This window comes from Hippoglossus stenolepis, chromosome 4 (assembly GCF_022539355.2).
Source record: "Hippoglossus stenolepis isolate QCI-W04-F060 chromosome 4, HSTE1.2, whole genome shotgun sequence".
Lineage (NCBI taxonomy): Eukaryota > Metazoa > Chordata > Actinopteri > Pleuronectiformes > Pleuronectidae > Hippoglossus > Hippoglossus stenolepis.
In genome coordinates this window covers 7,885,578-7,904,309 of record NC_061486.1, presented here as the reverse complement: position 1 = coordinate 7,904,309, position 18,732 = coordinate 7,885,578, and the positions used below count along the sequence as shown (strand labels likewise).

General features: G+C 42.2%; 2 protein-coding genes across 3 annotated transcripts in view; both read right to left on the bottom strand.

Moving 5' to 3' along the window:
- Window positions 1-474: 474 nt before the first annotated feature.
- Window positions 475-5,230, bottom strand: LOC118106297 (multidrug and toxin extrusion protein 1). The gene is made up of 17 exons (XM_047339645.1): window positions 4,940-5,230; window positions 4,491-4,592; window positions 4,149-4,217; window positions 3,880-4,028; window positions 3,508-3,550; window positions 3,354-3,398; window positions 3,129-3,226; window positions 2,946-3,043; window positions 2,734-2,847; window positions 2,542-2,609; window positions 2,280-2,388; window positions 2,095-2,170; window positions 1,927-1,996; window positions 1,692-1,824; window positions 1,470-1,564; window positions 1,272-1,379; window positions 475-762 (listed from the first exon to the last, which is right to left on the bottom strand). The coding sequence occupies exons 1-17, from the start codon at window positions 5,045-5,047 to the stop codon at window positions 475-477; spliced, it is 1,773 nt and encodes a 590-aa protein (XP_047195601.1). The 5' UTR covers window positions 5,048-5,230.
- A 7,025-nt stretch (window positions 5,231-12,255) lies between these two features.
- Window positions 12,256-18,732, bottom strand: part of pitpnm3 (PITPNM family member 3) — a 79,994-nt gene continuing 73,517 nt past the window's right edge. For both annotated transcript variants that reach the window (XM_035155510.2, XM_035155511.2), the window contains exons 17-20: window positions 18,379-18,562; window positions 18,038-18,166; window positions 17,470-17,867; window positions 12,256-15,833 (exon numbers count right to left, since the gene is read on the bottom strand). In XM_035155510.2, the coding sequence (XP_035011401.1) occupies window positions 17,544-17,867; window positions 18,038-18,166; window positions 18,379-18,562 (637 nt within the window). In that variant the 3' untranslated portion in view covers window positions 12,256-15,833; window positions 17,470-17,543. The remainder of the gene's footprint in view (window positions 15,834-17,469; window positions 17,868-18,037; window positions 18,167-18,378; window positions 18,563-18,732) is intronic.

Below are 18,732 nucleotides of genomic sequence, written 5' to 3'. Positions count from 1 at the left end.
ACACTGAACCTTTAACGTTCATATGCCATTTAATGACAAGCTGCACTTTGTCTAATTTTAATCACAGTAAAACCACCACTGAATATAAAAGCACATGATGATTCATGATTCAAAACACAAAACATAATTTCTTTCTCAATTCAATTAGTTAGAAAGCCTTTTCACGTGTATACAAATCATTTCCATCAGTGTATGTTCTCATAAGACCAGACATGGTTTGTAAAGTAGTCTGTTGAACCAGTATCTTTATTGAAGGTAATTGTGAAATTAATTTAATGAGAAAAAAAATGGAAAAACCAAGCAGGGGGAAATTATAATTCATACAATGAATGAATCTCTTAAAGCAAAAAATATTACAGCTGGACTATTCCTTTGTTTTACTTTCCAGTCAAACAGCCACAGTTAAGCCCCGAGCTACTCAAAGATACATTCAATGATTTCATGATCAAGGCTCTCGAGGTGATACTGTCTCTTCTACTGGGACAACACAGTGGAGAAGGTTTGATCAGGACTATATGTAGTATTGACCCAGTCCATCGTATCGTTGGCGGTAGTAGGCAGAGTCTCTGGTAAGGGCACAAGGAGGTGCACACTCACTCCCACCACCAGAAGTCCAACCACCGCAAACATAGTGAGGCCTCGTCTGAGCACCAGCTGGGCGGTGGAGAGACGACCTCTGTTCTGCTGCTGCACATGTTCCCCTTGTGTCTCAGTGTTCCCGTCATGGCCCTCAGATTTCACAGACATGTAGCCATCCACTGACTGGAGAAGAAAAACTTTATAAAACTTTATTTTGTTAAATCATGAGGACAGTAAGCACAATGAACAATTTCTCACCAGCGTTTACAGTTGGGATTAAAATAATATAAAAGAACTCAATGAGCCTGGGTTGGCTGTACTCATTTATATGAGTTTATTACAACATGTCTGTTTATTAACAGAGAAGATTAACGGTCACACACAACAACACACGTGCAGACAGTCAAACCCCCCAAAATACTTGAAGCATTTCAATATTATACCAAATGGGAGTTAACAGGTAACAGTCTAGTTGACTATAAATGTCAGGATGCCCAATCTATCAAGCATTGGTGCAGAGGCCGTCGGGAAATCTGAGGTCAACCGAAACATAGTCAAGCAATAAAAGTCATACACCTAAAGGTATTTAAAGTTGTATAGGTAAGAAATTACACAGATAACAAACCAAAACAACAGTTAATTCATAACAATGAGTGTTGGGTCGTTAGTGTTCAGAGCAACAGGCCACTTACGTTCCCATTAGTCGCTGTCTGGCCAGCAGTGCTGTTACCCAGTGGGTCGGACAGGGCGGCTGCACTTAATAACGTCATGTGCACCTTCTTCTCAGCTCGTTTCACAGCCTGCAAACAAGCAGATATAAAAACTTGCCCATTTCTCCTTTTGCACGCATGTAACAAAAAGCTGTTAAAAAGCTGAGTCCCTGCATATACCTCCTCCGTCATCTTCTTCCAGTCCAGCTTGAAGATGACAATGATGTAGAAGGTGGATTGTAAAATGACACAAATGAGCAGGCCCAGCCAAAACCCTGCAGGGAAAAATACGGAGTAGTCTGTTGAGTGCGCAGCAGGCTTCTCTTATCAAACTGATATTATTTTGCAGTCCTTTCTTTGTCTTGAACCTGTGTGGATATAATGAAACATCCCTTTATTTACCCAAAACTCTCAGCTTTGCAACAAACATTAGAGTAACAATAAGAGGAAGTCCTATGCAGTAGTATCCAATGAAATTAGCCACAGCTGGTATCTTCTGTCTCCCCGTGCCCAAGAAGATGCCACTGCTCAAACACTAAGGAAAGGAAAAACACATTTCATGTTTGATATGACGTTTGCCTGGAATCACACTGCAAATATATTTTGTTCTGCACACAAGACAAGCTGGTGGACTCACCACAAGACCATCAAAGATCTGAAGGAAACAGTATGCGTTCATCAAGTGGGAGACCAGATTTATGATCTTCCTGGAATGATAATTAAAAGCATGTATTTGAGTTTGGCCGTTGCAGGAACTGTAGCGTTCACTCGATAAGATGTGTGTATGCAGCTGAGAAGACTCAACTCATCAGAGGTGAAGATGTAGCCAATCACTGTTTTCGTGGAGCCAAGCACCAGACCCTCGACCACAGAGAAGCTGACTGAAAGAGAGGAGCTGTGAGATCTGTCAAACTGCAGAAAAACATTGAAGACAAATTCTGATTTCTTAACATTAGACACAACAACAGAATATTCATGTACATAACTGACATCCAAGAGCCAACGACATCTTGGTGGTGAGGATTGCTCGAGCAGTGTCTCCTGCCCCGAGGGCGTTACCCACACGGGCACATGATGCAGCATGAATACCAAGTGGGAACTATGGATTCATGATTGTGGTGAAAATAACATTAAAACACACGTACAAAATGACATTGTAATGTCAAAGGACAACAATTATAAACCATATGATGAAAATGTGTGTAGGAAGACTTCTAAAGTGAGAATGTGATGTTTTGTTGTGCAGTAATACCATGTAGATTATGAATGCAACCGTTATCATAATATGTTGAGCGGCCAGCTCTTCTTCACCCAGCATTCCTGATCATCAGAGACAGAGAGAATATCACAGCCATGACTCAAAGTTAAAATCAGGTTCAGTTCATTCTAGATGAATGTCTGTAAGAGTGAGCTCCAAATAAAAACAGTGAAATATATGGTTCACCTGCAAAGAATCCTCCAAACTCATAAATCCACCACTCAAAACACGTCATGAGTGTACTGGGAATGGCCAGATTCATGAACGAGCCCCACTCCTCTAGTGATTCCACAGACCAGCCTGCAGGGGGAGAGAGAAACTCATTTGTACAGTGTAAAAAAGATGGAGGATGAACTGTGTGACAGCAACAGAGGGGCCACAAATACCATATCCCTCACCTCCCCATGTGTCCACATGCAGCTTCTTCCACCAAACGTAAGCAAACAGAAACACACAGATGTAAATCTGAGAGAGTGAGTAGGCTGCAGCAGATCCACTGTAACACAAACACAGTGAGATCAGTGAGTCACGGCTCACTTTAGATTTAAAACATTGCATTGAAACATGTGAAATGCACCCACCTGACTCCCAGATCCAGCCAGTGGAGGAAGACGTAGTTTGTCAGCAAGTTTGCTATGTTTGCCAAAACAGCAGTGTACATTTGTGGCAATATTATACCCTGAGTACGCAAACAGCAGATGATGCGATGAGTGCCACTTACACCTCTTCTCTCAGATTTGTAATTGCATTAATTAAGACGGCATATTTAGATGGTGTGCAATAACAGAACAGAGAAAGTGATGCACCTGGTTCTGCAGATAAGACACCAGAAGTTTATAGAGAAACATCGCCTGCAAGACAAAGATGGATCAAATATGTATAATATTAATTAATTAATTAATATTAATATTTTGAATTTATTGAATTTTCACACAAAGGTGTAAGAGAAGCCAAACTCACTGGCACCGCAGGAAGAAAGGCTGTGATATACAGCTGGGCTATTCTGAAATCAAGAGGATGTATTCAGCTCCAGTTAAAGGTAAGAAAATGTCTTTAAAAAATAATATACACTCTTCAATCTTATTTATTTCCACTGCCACTCAAACATGTATAAATGACAACAAATGTTGAGTTAGTGTATGTGGACTTATCCCTGGAGAAGTGTGCTAAATGTGGCGTGAAGCTACATTAAATAATGCAGGAGAAGTGCGAGACTACTTTCAGCCGTTACCCACAACTGGTAAAGGTCATCTGATCAGTATATGGAATACAGATTCTGTGTCTGTCTAATGCCCGGAGAGTTTTGCATGCATGTTTGGTGCTGCTCGATACCTGGCCACCTCAGGGTGCTGGCCCAAACATAACAGGATGGGCTGGGCGTTGATGAGCAGACCCCAGCAGGGCAGACAGAACAACAGCAGGATGATGATGCCCTGCTGAAGGATCACCCCCACCCGCAGCAGGTTCTTGCCACCAAATGTCTGCACAACCGCACATGGACAATGTTAATCATTTCAAGGTAGAGAGTAATGAACACTAGGAGTTGGTGAAATTGAGGGTCAGGGCCGAAATTCAGAGGGCAAAGTTTTTTTTCTCCAAACCTGAGCCACCAAAGTATCACAAGCTCGTGCCAGACCACATCCTGTTGCTGCAGTGGTAATGTTAATAGTCTGAAATGAAACATGTGAAACATACATAAATTAATTTGATGTACACTTGAGGACTTATTCATTTTTCTATGACTCATGAGAGTAAATGCGCTATATATTGATTAAATCATCAGGTTTGTGAGCGAGCTGTAAAAGCTATCAGGGTTAGGTGCGTTTATAGTGGTAATATTTCATCATTTTATTCCAACAACTCTCTGTAAATTACATCTCCACCTGTCATTTTCCCCACGTTGGTCTCCACACAGATGTGGAGTGTGGGAGATGACCACTTACAGCAGAAGCTAATCCATAGCCAGCCATCACTTCATTTCCCAGACGCCCACAGAACATGGTAACCACAAATGGAAGAAGGTAATTGAGGATTCGAGAGAGCAGCTGCAGAGACAAACATCGACAGAGGTGCAGTTGATGGAGGCAGCGGCTCACAGGTAATGCATTGTCAATTATCGTAAACACAAGTTACTGTTAATTGGCATCGCTCTCTTTGCAAATGAGCCACCACATTGTCGTCACTTTAGCAGGTTGTAGCCGCTGCTTGAAGCCAAAGCAAAGCAGTGCTTTAGTTTGACTGACAGCACACACTCAACGTCTATTTTTCCAGGAATTTCAAAGAAAAACACTCTCATCTATCTTACAGTGAATAAATCAACTTAGTGTGAAGGACGCCCATGAAGCACACAACCACGTGTGCAGTCAGAACATTGTGTCGTGCCGGTTCTTACCAGAGGCCCCGTCATCCTCAGGATGTGGTACAGTTCTTCTCTGTGGGCCAGAGGGAGCATGTTGCGCATCCACCTGCAGCAGAAAAGCTTGTCGCTGGACCCCCCCATGGCTGCAGAATCAGACGCTATAATGCAGGTTAGCCTGTGTCCTGTCTGAACTTCTCTATGACGCTTTCCAGGGACAAGGGATTCACCACTGTGGGGTGAAGTATTTCAACGTCTGAAAAAGTTACTCATTAATTCCCCTTGAGGCTGGATTCACATAAAGCATTTCTGGTTTATGCCGCGTTAACCCCCACCCAGACTGCTAGGAACCTGGGTGTGACACTCGACAGTCAACTCTCTCTTACTGCCAACATTACTGTAACAACACGTTCCTGTAGATTCATGCTGTACAACATCAGGAGAATACGCCCCCTTCTCACTCAGAAGGCGGTGCAGGTTCTGGTCCAGGCCCTGGTCATCTCACGCCTAGACTACTGTAACCCCCTCCTGGCAGGTCTACCTGCTAGTGCCATCCGACCTCTGCAGCTCATCCAGAATGCCGCAGCTCGGCTGGTCTTTAACCTAAATTCCCTCACACTACTCCACTCCTCCGCTCCCTTCACTGGTAACGATACACCCCAGCCCGTTCACTCCGCTCTGCTTCTGCCAATCGGCTTGTTGCTCCCTCACTGCGAGCTAAACACTCATCAAAATTACGACTGTTTGCTGTCCTGGCTCCTAAATGGTGGAATGAGCTCCCCATGGACATCAGGACAGCAGAAAGTCTACACATCTTCCGCTGCAAACTAAAAACACACCTCTTCCGACTATACCTAGAATAAAATTTTAAAGTAACAATTTAGTAGCACTCAAATGGCACTTACTTATAGCACTTTGTAGGTTTGCTTTTTTGAAGAAATTGTACTTTCTTGATTCTTGTTGTTCAGGGTTTGTACCCTCATGGTTGAATGCACTTATTGTAAGTCGCTTTGGATAAAAGCGTCAGCTAAATAGAATGTAATGTACTGTAATGGTTTGACACCGTGCGCACAAACAGAAAAATCATTGCATAAAACAAGTTCATTATATAACATTGTACATTCATCTTGTGAGCATTTCCATCACAGGTCAAATTGATGTCACATTTCATTGCATTCACAGAGCCTTTCTGTGTGGAGTTTGCCTGTTCTCCCCGGGTCTGTGTGGGTTTACTCCAGGTACCCCGGCTTCTCCCACAGTCCACAGACATGCAGATTGGGGTTCAGGTTAATTAGAGACTCTTAATTGACTGTATGGGTGAAAACGTGTGTTGACCCTGACGTGTTCAGGGTGCATCCTGCCTCTTGTCCAATCCAACATTCGCTAGGATTGGCTTCCCCACAACCATTAAAGGGATACGCGGTATATATAATGGATGAATGGATGGATGGCTAGCATATTTAGTAACTACGACCTGCCCTTCCTCTACCTCTGTGTTCTCTGATACGATATGTGATCAGACAGAAGGTGGGAAGTCTTCATGATTATTCATGAACAGCCATTGCATTTTAATGGCTGCAGAGGTTTGGAGAGAGGGAATCAGTGCGGACAGACATCCTCATCAAAGTGTTGGGGGATATTAAACATTAACATGTTATCGGGTAAAGTGTTAAACTGAAGAGCTGTAAAGGTTAACCAGTCACTTCTCTGCCAACAAATTGAGATGCAGCCCTCTGCTGCTGTTTAGGCAGAACATCCACCAACGCCTGTAAACACATTTTGAGGTGAGATGCACCAAATACTGCAGAAGCCTATACATGTGTGTCGACATATAATTACATATTTGGTCAGAGTTCATTTGAAGATTTTGTCGAGGCTTTCCTGAAAAGTTCTCCTCACTGACGATTTCAGCATTATACAATCAAATGCTGTGCTTGTGAAATTTTGTTCTGCTTTGGTGCATTATGTGTGTGTGTGTGTGGAGCATCCCTGTTTTCCACTGGAGGGAGCAGGAGATTAACATAAATGTGTTTCCATAAATCACAGTCACCCCGATTGCTTGTCTCTGATTGACGAGAAGATGAACCCTTCCACTGAAGAAATACCCAGCATGCATTTTTGGCCAAATGATTTTTGTAATAGATTTCCTAGAATTTTTTTTTTTGAATGTGATGGTTTGGCAGAGACATCTCTCAGCTGAAAGGACTCGTATTTGAATTTAATGCAATTTTCAAGTTCTCTCAGATATTGCATGTTTTTTTCTGGTTAACAGTACAAGGACATGAAAATCAGATGAAATAGACATTGTGAATAATCCATATGTATGAGTTTTAGCAAAATAAGAAACCGCAGAGTTTCTACCTATAGATTCATCTAAACCCGACACCCTGGAGAGAATAGCAGATAGTGTGAATGAAAAAGATAAGTGTATCCTCGCATGTCCGTATTGTCACTTTCCAGGAAAAAACACACCATGACTTTGCAAAATATATCATGCTCTGAAATGTGTGTGTTGGGCAGAAGAGGCTGCGGGAAAAACAGCAATAAAATGTAATTACATGCTCACAAAATTGGTTGAGGAGGAGCTCGTGAACTTTTCTCCCTGTGCTACTCTATATTTAAAACTATGTAAACCAGCCAGATTATCTGTTCCTAGACAGCGACCGGGGGGGAAGCAGAAGAGAAACGACGTGGTAACACCTTGTTGGAATAAAATAGGGTTTTCTGATTACAGGGGGAGGATGAGCAAAACATTGCATTTCTCTTCATTCTGCATGTCCTCTTAGAGGCTTTCAGTCTCAGTTTGAGAGGCAATGAGCCTCCCTCAGTGTGACAACCCAAAGCCCTCTAGGCTCTATGTTGGCTAAATCAATCAGCCTGTTGGAATGAGTGCCACGAATACTATGTGCTGCAGCGCCAGTGATTTGTATCTGTCACTTGTTATTTTCCCTAACACTGCTCTTGCCTTTGTGTTTGCTTGAGTCCCTCGGATGACACCTCATATCTCTTCCTTTCTGTTTCTGCCTCTTGTCTGTATCTTCTCTTCCTCCTTTCTGTGGTTCCTGCCCATCCACACTTCTTTCTCTCGATGGAGACCAAGGCATTGTTGTTTTAGCTTGATATGATATTCTACCCTGACAGTCTGACAGTCTGTCAGATCAGCCTGCTCTGTAACAATCAGCAATACCCACTAAAAGTCAAACACCGCACAAAATGAAAGATAGATTGTTATATAAACACGTTGCATCATAGGGGCAGTTTTAGTTTTCAGTGCAGAGCTGCGTTACAATGTCAGTAACAAAAATCAAAAACAAAAAAGACTTGTCGGATAAAGACAACTAGACATTTGTTTGATCATGTTGCAGCAAACCTTTAAACAAATGGTATTTCTAATATTGTTCTTAATGTAAATAGGATACATTTGCAGTTTCATGATATTTCTCTGATATGCATGTGGCAGTAACGCACAAGCAGGCAGTGAAGGAAATTTCCAGCACTTAGACATGGATGCAAAACAATGCTGGTTTCTAAATGTTCAAAGACTCAATGCACTTGACCCAAAGGACAATGAGTAACTCTTATCACAGACACGTTTGTTCTGTTTGGTTACAAAGAAGTTCACACTGCACCTTTAAGAAACTCAAGGTTCAGATGCTGCTTTGTGTGAGCAGCAAACACGCTGTTTCTGCCTCATTCTGCGGTTTGTACTTCTCTCTGGAACATTTGGGTTTATTTTAAGTGTGAAGGAAACAAATGGACTACGGCGCAAGAGCAGAGTGTGAGTCCTGCTGAGCTGTATATGGCAAATCTGAACTCTACAAACTGCATCATTAAATCCCAGCCCCTCACTGTGGACATTTTAAAACAATGTCTGTCATGATTAAAAGTCAGATATCCATGAGACGCAGATGTTGATTGAAATGAACTTGCAAGTTTATTTTCTTATGCGGGCTGAGCTTTATTTGAGTTACAGTATTTAATTTAAATCCTGCTTCATTAAAAAAAAGGCTTTCATTCTTAAAAACTGTACAGTTGCACTATCTTGAGAGGGGATGAAAGAGCTGTATCTTCTTTGACAAGTAATTCCACCGAGGATGCATATTTAAATGAGGCAGACCTCTAAGGAGACTGTGCATACTCTTTATTCATTTAGTTCTCCTACAATTATTCACTTCCATTGTGTGTTTCACAATGCTGAAGGTAAAACAGATCTTTTAATGAGTTACTGAGTTGACACCACTCGAGCTAGATGGCATAAATGAATGATGACTGTGTTAACCATCCATGGATCCGCGTCAGGCACAGCCCACAGAGGCTACACAGGGCTGCTTCCCTGTGGTACCACCTCTCCCTGCATTGTAGACTAGTCCTAAGGATGTAGTATATAGTCCCAGATCTCTCTGGTGGAGCGGGATCTATGTTGGTTTTAGACTTGCATGTGACTGCAGGTTTCTAGGAGGAAAGCTCCATCCATTGTTTATGCTTAGACACCAAGCACCAGATCAGAGTATTCAGCCTTCCTATAGTCTCTGGGTGGGGTCCTGGAAAGGGAACTACCTGGGGGACTTCAAAGGTCTAAGATGGATGTTTAAATTTGTGGTCGTATTGTCAGATATGCGGCTGTATGTCTTGGACACATGAGAGGAGAGCAGAGCTGTCACATGATGACACTATTTGGTGCTTGGGCCATCTTATTGAGATCAGACGGTTGAGGAAGCTGCCTTACATGTTGTGAGGGTGGGCTGGGAGACCAGGCAGAGTCCATGACCTGTGGACACGAGTGGGGGAGGAAGGCTATTAAGAAGGACTTTTGTTTGGCATTGAGAAAGGTCTGGCAAAGCATCAGATGACTCATGAAGATAAAGCTCTGATCGTTTGGAGTGGCTTTTAATTCACCTGTCAATCTACATTTGAACCCCCTCCTATGGTCTTGACCTCTGGGCATTGAATGACAGAATAAGATGTCGACTACAAGCGGCCAAAATGAGTTTCCTTTGTAGGGTGGCCGGACTTATCCTCACAGATAGGTTGAAAAGCTCAGACATTCGGATGGAGCTAGGGGTAAAGCTGAAGCTGCTGAGAAAGGAGTCAGTTAAGGTGGTTCAGGCATCTGATTATTCCCAGATGCTTTTCATTGGTCCAACAGGCAGGAGGACCTGGGGTTGAGCCAGAACATGATAGAGAGACTACATATCTCATATAGTCTATAGGAACACTTTGGGGTCCACAAGAAAAGCTGGAAAAAGTTGATGGGGGCAGGACATCTCGATGATCCTGATGGCTGGAAAAACAAATGGAATAAAACCATTCAACCAACAGAAGAATCCTTATTTACAATTGAGACATCTTGTTTGTTGGTACCCAGCAGAAACAAATCAAGGGATGCTACCTATCTAGCTTGTGTCTTTGGAGTTACACAAGGGTTTAACAGAAAGAGCAGAGTGCTCAAAGGCTCCAAACCATTTCCCCAGATCAGTCTGACTATTAAGTTCAGTTAGATATTGATGTATCTGGTTAATGATGACAGTGAAATATTTGAGCTCTGCAGTGGAGGGACGCAGGCTGTCACATCTGATTCCACTGTGAGCTGTGATATGTGGCTCCAGCGTATGACCCTCACTTCCCAGTGGCATTTTAAATAATTGCTTTCTCAAATCCAATCTGCAAATTGTATTTTTCCCCTGAGAGTATCGTAAAGTGGGTTTTCAAATTCTTTCCAATTCCAAATTCCAGGTTGTGTTGCAGGCTAATACAACAGTGTGCATCCAAGTAAAGAAACTTCTACCGAATGCTGCACCCTCCAGGATAATTTAGCAATCAATTTTTATGTATTGCTGCAATGCATCCTTTTGGTAATTGTTTTGGTCTTATAAACAATCTCGTGGAAATTGAAAAGCTGCAGTAACCTAAGACTTACATGTAAAAATAATTAAAATTACTACATGCACAATGTACAATACGACAAGTTTAAATCTTTTATATATCAAACCAGATGTGTTTTACAGTACATCATGGTTTACCAGAAGTACAAATATTTATCCCTGCTCCTTTTCAGGCCCAGTATTGATATCCAATCACAGGTGGACAGGTACAGGTACTATACCCATTTGAGATCTGATCACTTAGCCCACATTCAGAGGGGGTCTTGGAGGCATGTGGCCCCAACACATGGACAAGAGGCCCATCCCCATCCATCACAGGCAGACTGATGTTAAACCCAGGTCGGAACAGGAATTCAGTTTGTTTTCTGTTTTCAGAAATGTGATTTGGTTAAGAATGTGTGTTATTTACACAATCTAAAGCTTTTTTCTGTTGTCTAGAAAAGCCGAAAAACAAATACCGCGAGGGGAAAAGAAAGAAAGTGGATTTTAAACAGATTTCTTATGCGCAAAAGAGCATTAAAAACAGGGAGAAAAGTAATTTCACATTAATTGCAGATCTGTCAGTGTTAGATTAATCATTCATATGAATCATGAAGCTTGATGTACAAACCAGCAGTCTCTCTATAGTAAAAACATCCCAGATTATATGTTACAAATGATGGTTTAGAGAAACAGTTCTGCTCTGGGTGAAGGATGAAACATTTTATAAAGATCAAAAACAGAGGTCATTGTCCTTTTCACCTTCACGGTGGAGAAGACAATTCATCAATTTTGACATTTGAAATTTGTTTAGTTTAAGTTCTGAGAGTCCTAGTTTTAGTTTAGGATCAAATGCAATAACTGATGACACCTAACAATTCATTTACAAACTGTTAAATGTTAACGCAATAAACAGAGATGGCATCCTCTGACCAGAAGGTTGGCGGCTCAATCCCAGTCGTCCCTAGTCCGCATGCCAGTCCGAAGAAAATAATCTCAGCAAAGTCAAGAACGATCTGTCAGTAACTCGACGTTGAAGCGGTTAGATTAACGCATACCTGTTATCAATGGCTGCTTCTATTAACAAAGCAGTCTGTAGCACTGAGCAGTGAATGGATGACTGGCTTGATTTCCATTCATCAGTGGAGGCTTGTCCTCATTTACTGGTTCAGTAAGTTTGTTTGATGACTCTGTGAGCGATAATAAGACCTACAGCTGTTACTGTTAAACACTCAGACTCCCCCTGTCTATCAGGGCTAAATCAAACTTGCAGATTTAAAGGTCAGACAGTTGTACGTCAATAGGGAAAAAAGGGAGTTTGACTTTACAGCCTTTCAATATCTAATAAGAGGATTTCTGAGGTCATGTCTGATGCCGGCTGACAACGCGACTCCCGATGAAGTCAAAAAGCCTCTCGCAGGTGATCCGTTCGCCAACTCCGGAGCACGAGGAGCATGTGGAAGGAATAATAAAACACTCCTGGAACCAAACTACATTATTCAACGCTGTAATATCTTTATTTATGCAACAGTGAAAGGTGAACCGAGTGCAACAAACACAATAACATGGTCATCATCACAGGAGATATGTGCAAAAACAATAAACTACGCAGCAGTGAAACCAGCAGTTTTTCCTAGTTAGTCGAAAGGCCAATGTCGTATACCTGTACTCAGAAGATCAGGGAATAAGACCACAAAAGAAAATTAATTTGACCATTTTCAAAGAAGCTGTCACTTACAGAAGCTACTTTTTATGTCATAAGAGTTGTTAATAAATGGCAAATTCGGACAAAACCCAATAGTTAAGTCATGATTTGGTGGATACTAATCATTTGACAACATTCATTTGAACTTGATGAGGTTAATCATACGGTATCTATTTAAAGACAATAATTGTGTAAGAACTTTTTCAGGAATACAATCAATTTACATTATGTAGTAAATCCTCCTGTTGTTTTATTATTAAGCGTTATTTGCCTTTATTGTCTAAGAATAAAATGAAAAAAGAGGTTGACAGGCGGGTGACAAATTAAAGGAAAGACCTGAATAAATAAGAGGAGAAACACATCAGATGTTTCCACACAGATTCACTGCATGTTGCCATCCAGCAGATAATATCCAGTCGGGCTCTGCCGCATGTATAAAAATGCTATTTTTTTATGATTTTGTGTGAAGATGGCATAAAGAAAAGCTCCGAGTGACTTTGACAGAGGGTTCATTGTTGGTGCACAGGCGGCAGAAGCTTCTCAACTGGCCTTGTGTTTCAATAGGAACAGTGAACAGTGATATGATCCCATGAATCATCCTTCACTGTATCTTTGACAAGTGGGCGAGTGCACGTATGATGTACTCATTGTTTTGCTGGCATGGTTCGGATCCACTATTTCCCTCTGAGGAAAGAGTCCCTGTGAATGAATTAAGTTGTTCTAAGTGTTCACCTTTACAATGTGGTGTAACATTTCAATATTGATGATCTGTCAGTGCTCAACAATCAAAATACCAAACGAGGGAATATCTTTTGGAAGAACGGTGTTCTCACTGTCCAGTAGAGTTTCAGAGAGTTAAAGAATCGATGCCAAGGTGCACTGAAGCTGTTCCAGAGACTAATATAGACACTTAATGTAGCTTTTCTCTTTCATTTGTTTAAATCAGTTTCTATCAATTCATGAGTTGAAGGTCTGAGATAAAAATAAGAGGTACTGTAGTATTTATTATTATTATTATCGTTAACAGTGCTTTGCCTCGTTTACACACGTTTACAGTATTTTTTACTGTTGAAAATAAAAGTTATAAATTCACTTATTTATAATAAATTGAAGAACTGTGGTCACATATGTCCAAGAGTACATTTTCACCACTAATTACAGATAACTACTCATTTTAGTTAAGAGCACCACAGACATGACGGCTGATTACTTAACAATATCAAATAATTAACATGCACAGAACAATCACCATTTAACCATTAAATCCTTATTTGCCATTTACTAAGATTAGTGCAATGAAATGCTGCCCAGTTTAAATATTTCACTGCCCCAGTGTATCGTCATGGCAGAGAAATATCACTATGTGTTATATACGGACTGACAGTCACTTTGACTGCTGAGTGTATATTGATGGGAATGATCATTGTGTTGCTTGGATAGCAAAGTTTCTGCATTTACAGTTTTGAACGCAAAAACAAAATCAAGTTTAGTGTCGAGTTAAGTATGTCATTGTTTCAACAATATCATACAATTACCAAGTAATGCTAATTGGTGCACTACAATAACAGGGGCGGCACCACAGGGAGTCTTACATACCTGAACAGCTAATTACTGGACCACCTACTGGATTATGTTCAGGAGGTGAAGGAAACCGAGTCAAAGACGGCTCCCCCCTGGCTCACACGTTCCACTCCGCAATGCAGGTTCTCAGTAAGAACGAGACCCCTTAAGAACGGATAAGCCCTTTTCTTTCAGAGCAGGTATAAAAAGAACCTTCACCAGGTAATCCTCCGACACGGCGCTTCAATCCAAACCTATAAAAATACGCTTTCAGCTCTGAAAGGCCAGAGTGAGAACATGATGTGTCCACAGATTCCTTCTGCAGAAGCCTTTACTGATCATCACTGTCTCTATATTCACAGTTATAGAACTCCACAACAAATACCGACACACACTCGCGCGCACACACATTAACACTATCTATGTCAAAGCAAAAATATCAGCAGGATAAAATGCACTTTGTCATGATGTAACAGTAAAACTCAATACTTTGGTTAAACAAATTCAGGTACTTTGCATCTCTACACAACATCAAATACAATTTAAGGCAAAGAAATTCAACGAATCAAACAACTAAAACATTCAAAAACACACATTGAAAATATTCCTATTTACAAATTTTCCTCCTAGAAAAATATGTTTGACTTGCACAGAGTTTTAAACACGGCCACGTTAAGATTCAGTTCAACCTGAAGTGCACAACACAGCATCAGATCTCATCACAAACCTATTAGTTCCAGGGCGGCTGTAATAAATAGATGCAGCTTCAACTGGCGTAGGGTCTATTCTACAATATCCTGCAAGCTACCGCAGCTACCGAGCAACTAAACTAACAATAATGATAATTACACTGTCTTTGTAATTAGATGCAGATACACTACAGATCACTTTTTACAGCTGTCTCCATCCATCTGTAAACATTTTTGGTCAAATCAACACTTTCACTTCAGTTTAATCCCTCCAGGAGTCACAGTAACCGACGGACAGCAACAGCGCACAATCGGCAGGAAACAACCAAAACAACAACCACAAAATAGAAATACAACTCTTTGTTTCCGAAGCTAGTGCCCACAGTTCAACCGAGGTGTACTTTGATAGTGCAAATGTGACCTCAGGGGCCCGAGGGGAGCACACCACGGCGCTTCAGTGGCTGTGGGCCCGGTCTGAGGAGGCTGTCGAGAGGCATGTTCTGCCTGACTGGTTGAGGGGAAGGAAGGAAGGAAGGAAGGAAGGACGGAAGGAGGGAGGGCCGGAGTGTAAGGAAACATCTAATAGTGGGAGTGAGGTGAGGCAGAAGGGGGGGGGTCAGTGGATCCAGACCGCAGAGTTCATGTCCAAGTTGAACCTCAACAGTGTCACAGTGTCTCTGTGTCCAGAGGCCCCACAGAGGGATGGTGTGTGATGAGTATTTACATCAGTGCAGGAGTCAGTCAACGTGACCACCTGTCGGCCCAGCAGTCTGACTGGGAGCGAGGGGCAGCGCCTTGTGAGCTGCTGCTTGAACTGGGACAAAGTCTCGGAGCGTTCACAGTCTCCTCAGGTGCCACACGTCTCATCCTTCGCATCTCGGATATATCCCTCTGATTTCACAGTTCAGACACAGACATTCGCGAGAGTCGTCCCTTTCCCCGGCATCTTCTTAAAAATTTCAGGCACGACGACTAAACAACATTATCCACGAGCAGGTCAGGACAAAAAGGCCGAACAGATGGGAAAGTGTAGAGGGCCAAGCAGGAGGTAAAGCTGAGCTGGGAGGGACACCAGCAGTGGATCCAGTGTACAAGCACAGTAGGTAGAGGTGACGCTGTTTAATGAGAGAGCGTGATTAGGGAGAGGTCTCTCACATTGACACATTATTCAGTGTTTGTCTGCTGTGTATCAGCATATGTGTTAAAGAGATAGTTCACCGAAAATTGAAGTAACAATTGAAGTAACAGCTCATTTACACCATGTTTTTAGCCTAAATGTCCTCTGATATCCTCTGACACGCACACAAGCTCTCGCCCAAGGATACGCGGTAGCATCGCTACTTCCGCTATCATCGCTAGTGGATATTTAGGCTAAAAACATGGTGTAAATATCCATGTAATTTACGTGGACATTTTGTTTTGTGGACTCAAACACTTCACCCACCCCTCTATCGGCATAGTGGTGAGTGGATAATGAGTGAATTTTCATTTTTTTGGTGAACTATCAATGTTCAATAGTCGCACAGTCAATATATTTCGACATCTCGTAATGAATGGATGGAAAGCATCAGTGCGGGTGCAGCACTCATCAGCAGATTGATGTTCAGCCCTGTCACTCTTGCTCAGGTTGCTGCAGGAATATTGCGTCCAGACAAATCTTTAATTGTTTACTTTCCCTCTTTCAGTTCTTTTCTCCTTCTTTCGCTTGTGCTCTTCGACTTAAAGTTTATCGATAAACACTAATCATGCTTCTGTGACTTAGAGCATAAAGACTAATATATCAGGAGCACAAAATAACAGAATTTAATCAAGATGGACGTTTATTGACTTTGCTGGAACTTAACAATAGCGAGCAAAATCAATCTGTGTTTGTGTCGCTGCTCTGCCGAGGCCTCGGGCTCTTAAAAGGCTTAATAGACGATGCCGTGAAGTTAAAGGTTGTATTATTCATTTACTAATGTCGTGTTAATGTTCGCTGCCGTATATGTGACAGGGATTGTTATTCTGAAGTGGGGAAACAAGAAAACACAACGTCTCAGGTGTGGCAACGATCCAGAGACACAGAATCTGACAGTTTTCACCACGCTGATCAGAGGCTGTATGAGAAAGTCTGGGCTGTTTGACTTGAACGACATTATACAGCTACAAAACCAGGAGACCAATTTGTTGGGTTTTAAAAACATTTGTATGAAAGACGCACGTCATTGCTCTCCATGGGGCAATTTAAAAAGAGCTGCATTATTTGAAATGTAGAATCTGATGTTTTCGGAGCTGAAACCTTACCAGGGACTAAAAGCCAGAATATTTCAGCCTCTTTTCATTCAAAATTGACCATTTTTCTACTAATGTGTTTCTTAAGGGTTCCCAGTCTTGATGGGAGTGTAATATTAGAGTGCCTCTAAACTGATTTGCTTACAGGAACAGCTTAAACCTTGCAGACCATCGTGAGCAGACAGGTTCTTAAAAAGCAAACACAGCCGTATTATCTACTGAGAGAATGTGAGGGCACCTGAAAAGTCAGTAACAGTCCGTCAGTGCACAGGAAGACTGTATATGCACAGAACTACAGCAATTTCGAACTACGTCTGCAAACAGTGTTGTTTCGAAAAAACATTTTAGGTAGATTTTTTATCAGTTCACCTTAATTCTAAAGCTTATTTCTTATGTGCTCATGTTTCCTGCCCTGTGTGAAGGTAGTCATACCAACCTGGAATTGTACTTAAAATTCAAACTTGAACAATAATATCTCACCTTGGCCCTGGACACTGACACCTCATTGTTCTCCTCTTTTGTCCTCCTGCAATCCCTCAATCTCTTTCTTCACCTCAGGGAGTCGTGTCTCCGCGATGCATGGAGGGGCGTCCCCATGGACCTTGTCCTCCTCCACCTCCTCCGACCCCGTGGTCCTTATCAGATTCTGGCTGGCTCTGGGCTCGCTCGGGCTTGGGGTTGGGCGTGCAAGGCGGGTCGGGCTGTTGCACCGACATGGTCCTGCGCAGGTGGGTGCGCTTACACAGGAAGTCGGGCTTTGCCGGGAGACCAAACGAGCCTTTCCTCAGGACCATGCGGACCGAGGAGGATTTCTTGGGTCGAGCTCTGTGTCCAAATTGAAGGGTGGAGAGGTGCGCTGCGTAGCCCTCACTCAAAAACTACACACAGAGAAAAGGGTTAGAAAATCAGAAAGACCGAATAAGAAAGATTAAGTAAAAGAGAAAAATCAAGAAGGCAATCAAATGCTTTCAACTTAAATAGGCAGTTAGAGACACCATAAAAAGCTGCTTAAGAAAAGGATAAGATGAACACATGGGAATTGAGCTACCTGGCATTGATTCTGGTATTTCTTCGAAGGTCTGCCAACAATATAAATCTGTGAGGGGCTTAGCCCGAGCATGTTGTAAACGGAGATGTCCTTCATGGAGCCATAAGCAGAGTTGATCTTAATATGACACTGGTGAGAGAGGACATGATCAGTCAGAGATGTGTGTGGCATTTCAATGCAGCACGACCCAAGGCTACAACACTACGAGCTTGTTAATGGGACAGAGAGTAAAGGAAATGGAGAGCTCGCTGCGGGGCAGAGAACAAAATGTATTACATGCTTTATTAGAAAGATTAACTGCACAGGTAATGTCATCGTGTCGGTTTGTCTGCGAGGTGCACCTCCTGTATGAGGTTCCTGAGGAAGATGGTCTTCTGTCGCAGGGGATCGTGAACCAAGCCTTCGGAGAAGAAGATCATCCCGTGGGGGAAATTATGCTGCGAGAGCCACGATACCACGCGCTGCTTCTGCATATCAGGGCGGCCTGTGATGTAGATGATCAGATATCCCAGGTCCTGCCAGTGCCTGCATGCAAAATACACAACATCAAACAGCCTTCAGAGGGTATTAACTCTGATCAGCAGTATTAACATGGACATGCTGAAAAGGCTTTGTCTGCACACAAGCACACACATTCTGAATTTCCATATTCTAAACCTTTTTCTTGATTTGATTTCCACACTCGGATACACGCA